The sequence below is a fragment of the Schistocerca nitens genome, chromosome 6 (genome assembly GCF_023898315.1).
Source record: "Schistocerca nitens isolate TAMUIC-IGC-003100 chromosome 6, iqSchNite1.1, whole genome shotgun sequence".
In the NCBI taxonomy this organism is placed as follows: domain Eukaryota; kingdom Metazoa; phylum Arthropoda; class Insecta; order Orthoptera; family Acrididae; genus Schistocerca; species Schistocerca nitens.
Genome location: NC_064619.1, coordinates 288,827,534 through 288,841,279, shown reverse-complemented (window position 1 = coordinate 288,841,279; position 13,746 = coordinate 288,827,534). Strand labels below are relative to the sequence as shown.

The 13,746-nt window shown below is 43.9% G+C and overlaps 1 protein-coding gene across 1 annotated transcript; it reads right to left on the bottom strand.

The window, feature by feature from the left end:
- Window positions 1-541: 541 nt before the first annotated feature.
- On the bottom strand, window positions 542-1,252 carry LOC126263326 (uncharacterized). Its single transcript, XM_049960416.1, has one exon. It carries the CDS (start codon window positions 1,250-1,252, stop codon window positions 542-544), a length of 711 nt encoding a protein of 236 aa, XP_049816373.1.
- Between the last annotated feature and the right edge of the window lie 12,494 nt (window positions 1,253-13,746).

Here is a 13,746-nt window from a genome sequence, read left to right as displayed (position 1 = left end):
ATGTGCTTTTATCATTTATAGTACAACAATAGGCTCGTAAACAGGACACAAAAATGAATACCAATGGAGATGCCTAGCATGAATGGGTGAAACATGTTATTTTTATGATAAATATATATATGGAGTGATTTAATTTTATTTATACTTTTATATCTATTGGGGAGTTTCCAAGTGAGATATGTCTCACTGGTTACTTTAAACGTTTATGTACATTCTCTGTAGCCAGTCTTGGCTAGCTGATGACCTTCCTATGTTATATCGAGCACTGAACGAAAAGTAGTTTTCTGAAATGAAATAGAGGAGCTAAGAATATCTTGAACATAGATACCCCTATTACGGACACACAACACCGTGATTCCAATACAACATTAATTTTATTTCTCTCCAAGGCACGTACATCATGGAATATAAAACATTAATTCAAGGATAATCAATATTTCCAGAGTGTCTATAATTACAAATATCAACCCACAACACCCTACCCACCCTGGTCAACTTCTAGAGGAATGACCAGTTGAACGGGGCGTGAAATTATGGATCCTTATGAAGTTCGTAAGGTTACAGTTCGTATTTTCCCATCTCTTCCTTCATGAAGATCTTCTATCCGCGCCTTCCTCCACACGTGTCGTGGACCAACATCCTCTTGTAGAAGAAAGACATCACCCAGCTGGAGTCTTCCTGAACCTGGCCTTGGTTGATGAGTTTCATGGAAGTTTTTGAGCAGGATCAGATATTCTTTCTTCCACCTGTTCCAGAAGTGTTCTACCATCTTCTGCAGCCGTTGAAATTCCTTCGACAAGTCCTTTCTAACTGGTGACTCTGGATCAGTAGGTAGTGTTGTGAGTCGATCACCTACAAGGAAATGTGCGGGCGTCAGTGGCTCAGATTCCTCTCTCCCTTGCGTAATTGGTCTAGAGTTTAGTGCTGCTTCTATGCTGACCAGGATTGTGTTGAGACCTTCTTCGTCCAACTGTGACTGTCCTAAAACTTTTCTCAGGCAGCGTTTGACAGATCCCACCATCCGTTCCCAGAATCCTCCCCACCAAGGCGCGTGTGGGGCGATGAATTTCCAAGTGATGGCTTGTTGGGCGAGGTACTTGTGCGTCTTCCTTGCCGTGAGAACCTGCCAGACCTCCTTCAGCTCTACGTGCGTGGCATGGAAGGTAGTAGCATTATCAGTGTAAATTGTGCTGGGCACTCCTCGTCTTCCGACAAACCTTTGTAGGGCTTGAAGAAATCTGTCAGTTAACATATCTGAGCTTAGTTCCAGGTGTATGGCTCGTGTTGTTGCGCATGTGAATAGAGCAATATACGCTTTCTTCGTAATATGTCCTTGTCTGACATATAATGGACCAGCAAAGTCAATGCCTGTTACTGTAAATGGTTTTAGTGGTGAAACTCGTTCAGCTGGTGATGGAGCCTCAGTTTGTTGAACAACGTGAGCTTTCACCATCTTACGAGGTGGGCAACGGTGTAGAACATGTTTAATTGCTCTAAGGATCCAGAATTCTGTTCTCAGTTCAGATAACACTATGTTTACTCCAAGGTGATGCAAACGAATGTGAGTCTGCTGGATCAGTAAACGCGTGAAATGATGTCCATCAAGAAGAATCGGGTGGCGTTTATCTCTGGTTAATTCTGCAAACTGCAGCCGTCCACCGAGACGAATAAGACCATTATCCAAGAATGGGTTGTAGCGAGCTATCTGAGAATTACGTGGTAGAGGCATGTTGTTGTATAGTGCATGCAGTTCGAGCGCAAAATGTTGCTGTTGAACAACTTGAATCCAGTAAGTGCGTGCTTCGCCCAAATCTGATGCTGTTAGTTCTCCAGATATTCTGTTTCCTTTCAATAAGTGCCGTTTAAAGCGAAGTGCCCATCCTGTAATTCTTAACAGCTTGAAATAGCTACTGTACCGTGTAGCTGTTAAAATAGGAATCGTTGTTTGTACCATGAAGACTTGGTCTGTTAATTTCTTCTTTTCTGGCAAGGAGTGCTCTTCCGTCTGTAAAATTCGAGGCCACTGTGTTCTGTTCTTTCTTAACCAAGCAGATCCATGGAACCATACAGGAGCATGGTGAAGTTTATCTGCTGTGGTACCTCTGGAGGTTAGATCAGCTGGATTTTCGTTACCAGGGCAGTGCCTCCACTGTGACGGATTCGTTAGTCGTTGTATTTCCGTAACATGGTTTGACACAAAGGTTTTCCATCGATTAGGGTCATGTTGTATCCATCCTAAGGCTACGGTTGAGTCAGTCCACAATGTTGCACGATTTGCATTATAGCTCGTGGCCTTACAGAAATAATGAAGTAGTCTTGATCCAAGAAGTGTCGCTAGAAGTTCCAGCCGTGGAAGAGTTATTTTCTTGATGGGAGCTAGTCGGTTTTTACTGCAAACTAAATGTACTGATGCCATATTTGTTGTGGTGCACCGTACATAAAGGACTGCTCCGTAGGCCTTTTCTGATGCGTCGCAAAAGACATGGATTTTTGGCTCAGTGTTTTCAGATACACCAACCCATCGGGGCATTTTTATGTGTGAACATGATGGCAATGTTGATTCCTACATTCGCCAGCGTTTGCTAAGATCAAGGGGTAAAATCTCATCCCATTCAATTCCTCTTGACCAAATTTCTTGAAAAATTATTTTTGCAGTGAGGGACTCAGGCGACAACAAACCCAATGGGTCATAGAATCTAACAGTGTTTCGTAGTACTTTTCGCTTGGTGGCAGGACGATTTATGACATTGTCGGTAACATTGTTGTGAACAACACTGAGCGTATCAGTCTGTGTGTTCCAGTGGACTCCCAGTACCTCCGTATCTGTAGTGTTTATGACACCTTCTGATTGCCATATTCCAATCAGTTGGCTTGAATTTGTGGTGATGTAAGCTCATAATATAAGTTAATTACGGCATTGTCATCTTTAGCACCAGCTACAAAATCATCCATGTACATATTATCTTCAACAAATAAAGCAGCTTGCGGAAAATTCGTTTTGTGCATTACAGCAAGTTCTTTCAGCGTGGCTGCAAGAAGAAACGGACTGCAGGTAAGTCCGAAAGGTAGCCGGGTGAAGCGGTATGTAATCCTTTCGTTAGTTGTAATATAGTTTCCTCGTTGATCGCCCGCATCTCGTGGTCGTGCGGTAGCGTTCTCACTTCCCACGCCCGGGTTCCCGGGTTCGATTCCCGGCGGGGTCAGGGATTTTCTCTGCCTCGTGATGGCTGGGTGTTGTGTGCTGTCCTTAGGTTAGTTAGGTTTAAGTAGTTCTAAGTTCTAGGGGACTGATGACCATAGATGTTAAGTCCCATAGTGCTCAGAGTCATTTGAACCTCGTTGATCTACGATTACTTTGTACCAAAAAAACCTCGCGAGATCTCTATCTTTCCTGTGAAGAACTAACTGTAGAAATGCTTGTTTGATATCGGCAATTAAGGCTACTCGATGTAGACGATATCTCAGTAATATTGAAAGAATGTCAGGAAGTAAATTAGGATCTATTTCTAAAGAGTCATTCAATGAACGAGCATTCTTCTCGTGCGACGAACCACCAAATACAATCCTCCATTTGATGACACCTAACTTTTCTTCCTTTACTGCATGATGTGGCAGATAAAATATGTCACGCAATTTCTGTCCAGAAGGGGTGACTTTCACAAGTTTCTTCTTGATGTGTTCTATCATTTGCGCCTCGTAAATTTGTTTCAGTTTCTTGTCCTTCGTAAATTTTTTCTTCAGTGTAGCAAATCTGTTCTCTGCTTGCTGAACATTATTAGATAACATAACGTTGGGTTTTCTGGGGAAAGAAACGACTCTTCTCTTGTCTTCGATGCAGTAGGATATTGAGAAATCTTGCAATAACGCCAATTCCTTCTGATTCAGAGTTGTTGTTTCATCTTCTGTGATTCCCATTGTTTCTAAATTCCAGAAACGTCGTAAAATATCGTCTGTTGTTGTCGCTGTCTCCAAACTGATGTAGTTTGCCGTCACAAAGTTAGCCGTGGTGCTTGATTTGCTTCCACTAAGGATCCAACCTAGAATGGAAGGTACCAGAACAACTGATGTCGTTGTCGAATCGGAGGGGAATATTTAACGATTTTCCAATAGTAATCTGCTCCGATAAGAATCTCGATGGGAAGATCTTCTGTACCATCTTTTAGGTCCGCAAACTGAAGTCCCCGTGTGCGTACAAGTTTTCTTAAATCGGAAGGCACAGTTGGGTGCGCGGAAAATGAGTATGTGCTTTGAAACGCAGTCATAGACGTCTTGGAATCAGTCCATGTACCCTGTAGTGTGAATTCTACGACTCTACCATGCGTTGAAGTTGCGGATGGCATTTCAAAGGCGTTGACAGATAGATCACGATGTTCTATAGTTCTTAAACCTAGCTCATCAATCAGGAACTTGGAAAAGAAGCTTGACTGACTACCGCTATCCAGAACGCAGCGAGTAAGTTTGCTTAATCCTGCGGGTCCACTGACCCAAACTCGAGCTGTCTGAAGATAAGTGAATCCTGCTGAACTTACGTCGATTCTCCCTACAGATGTAGAGTTAATTTGCTGAGAAGATGAAGAAGAGGCAGCAATGTCAGTACAGATAGCTTTGTGATTACTTTTCTTGCACTTAGAACACGAGACCTTGCCCTTCTTACTGCAGTTTCTAGCATTGTGACCTCGGTTTAGACATATAAAACAGCGATTATCTTGCTTTAGTTTATCGATACGTTGTTGGCTGTCAGTTACTATGTTGCAGTCTTGGGCCCAATGAGAGCGAGCTTCTAAAAATACGCAATATGGTTGTACCGGTACTTCTCGTTTAGGCTTACGCATATTTTTCGCTTGCTTTGAATTTATGTGAAGCGCTGCTGCAGTGGGCGTGAAGCTAGGAGATGACTGATATTCTGTACGAATCTTTTGTACAGTGAGAGCACCACGAACTTCTTCTTCCAAAAAGTTAAGTAGTTTCAGTACATCTCCTTCCGCTACTTCGGTTCTTCTAGGTTGAATGACCCATTTCTGGCACATTTCAGCGGGAAATGCACGCAGAATTTTCGGAGTGAGAATTTTACCATATGCCACGACGTCTTCTCCTTGAATACGACGGTTACATTCCAGGAATGTACTGTTCAGCGTTTCAGGTGTCGCTGAGTGTACAGGCTTTAGCGCATCCAAATAATCGAGGTGCGCCTGTATAATGCGATCGCTATCTCCGTATCTATTCAATAAAATTTTCTTTGTTTCTTCATACGTGTTAGCCGTTATAGGTATTCCATCTACTAGTAACTTCGGCTCGCTTCACAGATACCCTCGTAGGAAAACGTGTTTGTTTACTGTAGAAAGGGATGGGTCTTTATCAATGGTCGATTCAAATTGTTCCCAGAAGCGGGACCACATTTCGACATCTCCACAAAATGACTCAAGCTTAATTGCTGGTAGCTTGGCAGAGTGGAATACAGTTGGTTGTGTGAGTACTGGTGGTGACGTGATATTCATCTCCGACGTTGAGGCTCAAAGCTTGTAATCAATTGCTTTTGTAGCCTTTTGTATAGCGCGTTTGACTTTGTCTATATATTCCTCACAGCTCAGCACGTCTGCATTGTATTCATCATCAGAGAGAAAATTATGAATAGCTTCATCTAATGAAACGAGCTTCTCTAGAGTTTCTTGAAGACGTTCCCTGTAATGTTCAAAATCATCAAACGGGCTTTCTGTGGTAAGAGCATCAACAGCCACACAAAACCGCGTAGCATTAGTCCTCTCCCTAGTTCGCTTTCTTTTGAAGTTTGCTAACTGTATCTCTGATTCGTCCTGCATTATGTCTTACTAAAGACGGCTGTTGTAAGATTATTTACGAGTGCGCTTGTGAATAGCTTAAACGTTCAACAAGTGACGTATGCGCAAACGTAAGTGAACGAAAACCTTTTAATAAAACTAGCTACTCAGAGTGCAAGTTTCAGGCTTGCAATACAAAGCCGCAAATATTTGTTTTGAAGCAACCAGTTCATGCGATCATATTATATTGGAATGGACTTAGCTTGTGATGCGGTCCGACGTCGTCTCTTGTTTCCTATAGCGTGAAGTAAGCCGTTAATTGTTGAAATCACGCAGGAAATCGCAATTTCTTCCCGGGTTTCGGCACCAAAATATTACGGACAGACAACACCGTGATTCCAATACAACATTAATTTTATTTCTTTCCAAGGCACGTACATCATGGAATATAAAACATTAATTCAAGGAGAATCAATATTTCCAGAGTGTCTATAGTTACAAATATCAACCCGCAACAACCCCTCCTCTCCCAGGGTTTTAAATAAAGTGAGCATAGCAACCCTAATATAGATTCAATGACACATGTAGAGAGACAAAAAGTATACTGGTATTTTATAAGCTTGTGAGGCCTATTATTTGTGTCTTTGGCGGAGGTGATGTTCCAGATAGATGATGAGGCGGAAGAGAACAGACACAATACAGTATCACGCAGAGATGGCTTTCACGAATATCCTCTTGTACTGTGACACGTTTATCGCGAAGTACATGAAACTAAAATCAAACATACTGTCATATTGTTACCGGCAGACTGTAATTAATGAAGCCTAGAAATACAGTAAGAACGACAAAGAAAAATGAAACTGATAAGATGACATTGTACTTGGTTTCCTTCTAAGCTAGAAATAAATACCTAGCAAAGAGGAAGAGAAACTTCGTACACTGTTTAGCAGCTAAGCAGAACTCATGTCGAAAATATATGTTCATACATGCGATTTCCCTAAATTGTATAATACAAGCTATATTAGACAGGCGAAGAAACTGCTACACCTGCCTAACATCGTGTAGGGTCCCCACCAGCATGCAGAAGTGTCGTAACACGCACGACGTGGCATGGACTCGACTAATATCTGAAGTAGTGCAGGAGGGAATTAACGTAATCAATCCTGCAGGGCTGTCCATAAATCCGTAAGAGTACCAGAGGTTGGAGATATCTTCTGAACAGCACGTTGCAAGGCAACCCAGAAATGCTCAATAATGTTCATGTCTGGGGAGTTTGGTGGTCACCGGAAGTTTTTAAACTCAAGAGAGTTCCTGGAGCCATTCTGTAGCAATTCTTGACGTGTGGGGTGTCACATTGCTCTCCTGGAACTGCCCAAGTACGTCGGAATGCACAATGGACACGAATGGATGCAGGTGATCAGACAGGACGCCTACGTACGTGTCACCTGTCAGAGTCGTATCTAGATGTATCAGGGGTCGCATAGCACTCTAACTGCATACGCTCCGCACAATTAGAGAGTCTCCACCAGCTTGAACAGTCCCCTGTTGACATGCAGGGTCTATGGATTCATGAGGTTGTCTCCATATCCGTAGACGTCCATCCGCTCGATACAATTTGAAGCGAGACTCATCCGATCAGGCAACATCTTTCCAGTCATCAACAATCCAATGTCAGTGTTAACGGGCGTAGACGATGCGTAAAGATCTGTTTCGTGCAGTCATCAAGGGTACATGAGTGGGCCTTCGGCTCCGAAAGCCAATATCGATGATGTTTCGTTGAATGGTTCGCACACTGACACTTGTCGATGGCCCAGCAATGAAACCTGCAGCAGTTTGCGAAAGGGTTGAACTTCTGTCACGTTGAACGATTCTCTTCAGTCATCGGTGGTCCCGTTCTTGCAGGATCTTCCTCCGGCCGCAGCGATGTCGGAGATTTGATGTTATACCATATTCCTGATATTCACGGTACACTTGTGAAATGGGCGTACGAGAAAATCCCCACTTCATCGCTATCTCGCCGATGCTGTCTCCCATTGCTCGTGCGCCGACTAAACACCACGTTCAAACTAACTTAATCTTGATAACGTGCCATTGTAGCAGCAGTAACTGGTCTAACAACTGTTATTGTATATAGGCGTTGCCGGCTGCAGAGCCGTAAGTTGCCTGTTCACATATTTCTGTATTTAAATTCGCATGGCTATAGCAGTGTCTTTGGCGCTTCAACGTATATAGTGCACTGCACTTAGCCCTGATTGCAGATTTCGGGTCCTGTTACTGTATGTTATTAGGCGATATTACACGTTTATGTCACGTACGAACTGCGGAACAATGCATTACGGTAAGATTTCGATAACTGTGCGTATGAGAGGGAAGGAACTTTCAACCATCAGGATTCCTATTCGTCGCGTTTCGTGCGTATACGCATTACAACATACATCATATACCTACGTGTACTATTTGAAGGTTTTTTCTGAGAGATTGTTCGCTAAGGCTACCAGTAAAATAAGGTTCGTGCTTTATATATACACTGACGAGCCACAACATTATGCTCACCTACTTAAACGCGTGTTGGTCCACTTCTGGAATGCAATTCAGCAGCGTGAAATTGATTCGACAAGTACTTGACAGAGGTTTGTGACACCAGATGCCTGAAAACACGTTACACAGTTTTCCTACTGGAAGATACCATTGCTGATAAGGACGACATCAAGCATTTGGGGTTGCACGTGGTCCCTAATAATGTTCACGTAGTATGCAGCTGTCATGGTGCCTTCGATTGCTACCTCACGTCCCATGGAAGCCCTACTCAATTTACCTCATAGTATAGATCTGACCTCACCGGCCTGCGTCTGTGGCACGGTGCATGTTTCGTGCAGCCTTTTGCTTGAATGACGACGTTTCTGGACACGATCATCGACCTGGTTTAACAATAAACGGGAGTCTTCCGACCAGGCGACACTATTCTACTGATCCGCGGGCCAATCTCGTTGATCCCGTGCCCACTGTACTCATAATTGACAATGTTGCTGGGTCACCATGGGAACACATGGGGGTCCTATGCTGAGAAACACCATCTTCAACACTGCGCTGGACGGTGCCTACGCCAGCACTGTACTGTCAGATATGGCACAAATCGACGCCTATTCTGTTTTGGAGAGCGTGCAGGCCTCCGAACCTTATGTTGTGTGATGAGGTATTGACGTCCAGCTTCTTGTCGCCAATTCGTGGTTTGAGCATTCTTCAACCACTTTCCATAGATTCTCGTGACAGCACCACGCGAACAGATGACCGGCTTCGCCGTTTCCGAGGTGCTCGCTTCCAGGCACTGGGCCGCAACGATATGGCTTTTGTCAGTCCTCTCATATAGTCCTCTCAGCGCGTGACGTGCCCTCAGTGCCACGGAGCAGCATACAACCAGCAGGAGATAGTAGTCATAATGTTTTGGGTGATAACTGTACATCTTAAAAGCTCAAGGCGTTGTTTGTGGTTTAAAAACCAGTGAAACTGGCGTGACACAATACTCGATGTGTAATACGTTGATTTTACAATCGTTACCGAAGAGAATAGTAATATTACCGTGCCATTCACAGTGGAGAGCAGTAAGCCTTTAAATTTCAAGCTTTGTGGCCGCTTTCAAACTGTAAATGAAATTTTCCATGTGAATTAAGAAGCCAAATAGTCAAGAAGATTAAACGGAAACGGCTATCGCAGGTAAGGCTTGCACTCACTTTCTTTTCGTAACACTCATTTCTCACAATAAAGAAGCTTCAAAGCCCTTGAAACTCGTAAACCCGCCGGAGTACGTCAGATTAGAAAGTTATTTCGATTTCACCAATTTCCATAATCGGCTTATTCCAGACGTTATTTATGGAGGAAACACGGTTGTCTGGATTTCATGCAGTAAGTTAGGAACACTTCTTAATATAAACTGTTGTAGTGAGGACATCCACTCTGTTGATTTTAGCCCGTGTTTGAATTCATGAGTGAAGAAAACCTAATGAGATGAAGTTGGCTATTTTTACATAAATACACTGACGGAATAAGATCACAACGCTACAAAATAAATATTGTAATGAAATTTGGGGAATACTTTTGTCTAGGTAACCCAACGAAGTGATTAACATTGTAAGATCACAGGTTAATGTATGCGGGAGACAAATCATTGAATGGAAGTGCGGTATATATGAAATTTTATTCTACTGGGGAATAGGGAGACAAGAGAATCCCTTTTGTTATTACTCGTTTTATTTAACAATCATATCAACAAATTCCTTTAAAACAACAATATCTTAATCACGATTACTTTAGGTAAAAAGAATAGTAAGACACAAAAATTTAGTGAATCCGCTACCAATGTCTTTTTATGAAACAAAGTCTATCTCATATATAAGAAAATTTTAAAACCATTGACAATTGTGTGCTGACGGCTTAAATTAAGACACACAATATTTTTCACTAGTCTTCGGACACTGAGAACTGATGTTCCCAAAAACATTTACCTAAATAACAACCTGCCAGAGATGCACCCAATAAATAGCAGGATGAAGTTAATACAAAGGCACTTCTTTCACACTCAAGAGTCAATCAATATCACTAAGGCTTACTAAGGTTTCAAACTTCGGCTCCAAGGCCCAGTAACACAATTAGTCAGCGCAAAGTCTTGCTAAGAATAGCACAGCAATAACCCTTCACAATCGTATGTTGCTCTTGAGACAAGGTTTAATAAATATAATAAATATTCAAGTAAATTTAATTAGCGCCAGAATTAATTAGCGAGGGTGAATGAGAAGCATGAACAGCGATTGTTAGACGGAGGGGATCCCACAGTCGATCTGTTCCAGTCATTCCACCAGGAAGGAGGTACACGGCTAGTGTTGTCTGCAGAGTTCAACCATGCCCAGACGGTCAATACCGCGGTTCGATCGCGTCTGCATTGTTACTTTGTGCCAGGAGGGGCTTGAGAAGGGAAGTGTCCAAGCGTCTCGGAGTGAACCAAAGCGATGTTGTTCGTACATGGAGGAGATACAGAGAGACAGGAACTGTCGATGACATGCCTCGCTCAGGCTACTGCTGCAGTGGATTACCGCTACCTACGGATTATGGCTCGGAGGAATCCTGACAGCAACAACACCATGTTGAATAACGCTTTTCGTGCAGCCACACCATTTCGAGTTACGACTCAAACTGTGCGCAATAGGCTGCATGATGCGTAACTTCGCTTCCGATGTCCATCTTTGCAACCACGACACCATGCAGCGCGGTAGAGATGGGCGTAACAACATGCCGAATGGACCACTCAGTATTGGCATCACGTTCTCTTCACCGATGAGTGTCACAAATGCCTTCAACCAGACAATCGTCGGAGACGTGTTTGGAGACAACCCGGTCAGGCTGAACGCCTTAGACACACTGTCCAGCGAGTGCAACAAGGTTGAGGTTCCCTGATGTTTTGGGGTGGCATTATGTGGGGCCGACGTACTCCGCTGGTGGTCATGGAAGGTGCCGTAACGGCTGTACAATACGTGAATGCCATCCTCAGACAGATGGTGCAACCATATCGGCAGAATATTGGCGAGGCATTCGTCTTCATGGAAGACATTTCGCGCCCCCATCGTGCACATCTTGTGAATGACTTCCTTCAGCTAGAGTGGCTAGCAGGTTCCCCAGACATGAACCGTATCGAACATGCCTGGGATTGATTGGAAAGGGCTGTTTATGGACGACGCGACCCACCAACCACTCTGAGGGATCTACGCCGAATCGCAGTTGAGGAGTGGGACAATCTAAACCAACAGTGTCTTGAGGAACTTTTGGATAGTATGCCAGGACCAATACAGGCATGCATCAATGCAGGAGGACGTGCTGCTGGATGTTAGACGTACTGGTGTGTACAGCAATCTGGACCACCACCTCTGAAGATCTCGCTCTATGGTGGTGCAACATGCAATGTGTAGTTTTCATGAGCAATAAAAAGGGCGGAAATGATGTTTATGTTGATCTCTATTCCAATTTTCTGTGCAGGTTCCGGAACTCTCTGAACCTAGGTAATGCAAAACTTTTTTTATGTGTGTATTTCACCTGTTTCTCTAGGCCAGCAGTTTCGATTTCATGCACCTCAGTGTTTATGACATTATCTCTCCTGAAGTACGTCTCGTACAATGATATAATTTAGCAAGTACATTCCGTGGTGTATGTGGATACTGTCTGCAAATTAGTGCAGTTAGTAGTAAAGGAGTAATAAATTAAAACGCCGTGCCTGATCTGGCAGTTTTATTGCACATACAGGGCAAAAGTAGTAAGCGATAAATGTTTTTCCCTTTCATCATTTTGTAAGGGTTCTCGGCAAGGTAATATTTTCGTTAAGGTTTGAAATTATATGTAAAGTTTCTTGCAATTCACTAAGTGCTCTCACACTCAAATACCGATGAGTAAAGTCTGGGTATTCACACGTCGTGGGTTACACTTCTTTTTCACCCTGTTACCATCCTTTTCATAGGTAAGCGCTTTTCACCAGCACAGCGATTCTCTCCAGGCAGTAATTTATAGAGGACCAAGTTTGGTTGAAGTAGACCCAGTGGGCTAGGAGATGTAGAGCATACGAGGTACATACATACACACACACATTTTTTATAATATGTATCGATTAGGGCGTTCGTTATTAGAGTGTTTTCTTTACTCTCTCAGTTGCTACATTACGAGAGCGTTCTTGGAACAAGCTCTGCCTTTTTAAAACGACTCAGCTTCTCGAAAACAATTTATTGATATATTATTTATGCCCTTTTCTAGATGATTCTGTTGTTTATCGTATACGCCGTATAGCTGTAATTGCAGCCATTTCATTTTTTGAAGAGAGATGTACGAATTTCCTTCACGTCGAAGAAAAACGGCTGTGCTTGCGCGCATCGTGTGCCTCCAAAATGTGTTGCGAGCCAGCAGAGATTCTGTCAATTCCAATGGCGTCGAAGCGTACGTACAGCGCGTGAGGCTATTGTTCGCTTCACGTGTCGCTGGCCTGCCAGTCTCGGCCCCGGAAGTGAGGACAGGCGGCGTCGCCCAGGCGGCGCTGGCGTCGGGCAGGTCCTGTCTGTCTGTGTCTGCAGCGCTATCTCGGCGGCGGCCGGCGCCACGGACAGACAGGCGGAGGCAGCGGCTCCGATACGCCACTCGGATGCGGCGGCGGCGGCGGCGGCGGCGGCGGCGGCAGCAGCAGCCGCCTCCCGCACCCGGACGCTAACCCCACCTCCCGCGCCCCACACCTCAACCCTTTCGCTGCTGTTCATTCGGGCCGAGGCAACACAGCCCGCACCAGAGCTCCGCTCGCTGATACGGCCCCACCCCTGCCCACCTGCGGTAGCCGAGCTCCGGTGACACACGGGCAGCTCTCGCCTGCTTTGTTTTGAGCGCCGAATACAGATGTAAATCTCCGCACTGCTCGATCCCATTCTTTTCCGTGCTCGCTGTTTTTCTGGCAAACAATGTACTGCGAGATATACGGCGTATCAACGTAAGATACTTCTACATCAACGAGTACAGCAATGAGAACATGGATTCTCATCCTGTCTATCTTGAATTATATATCCAGTGAATAGCTATCGTATAGCTGCGATTAGCAACACTTTTTCTGCAGTGGTGTTATTTCAGGTGCATTTCAGCAGTACCTGTGCCCCCACCTTAGGAGAGTTAAAGCAAGCAGTAGAAGCCTTAACTAATACAAAGACGAGATAAAATGGTAGCAGCGGTAAACCGCAGCTTGGCAATGGTAAACAACTGCGAAATGAAATTTTTTGCGGATAACATTAGGGTTTTGCAACGTCTCTGAATCTTCAATCACTCATTTGGTGCCGTGAATTCCAATTCAGGAATGAGGTAAGCAGTGCTCAATTCAGATGTACTTACGTACTTTGCATGATGAAAACTAAAATTTTCTATTTATAGATAGCACTACTTGGTTACAATATAGGATATCTGATCT

Coding starts and splice junctions, on each gene's coding strand:
- LOC126263326 (XM_049960416.1), bottom strand. CDS start 1,252: ATGTTAACTGACAGATTTCTTCAAGCCCTACAAAGGTTTGTCGGAAGA.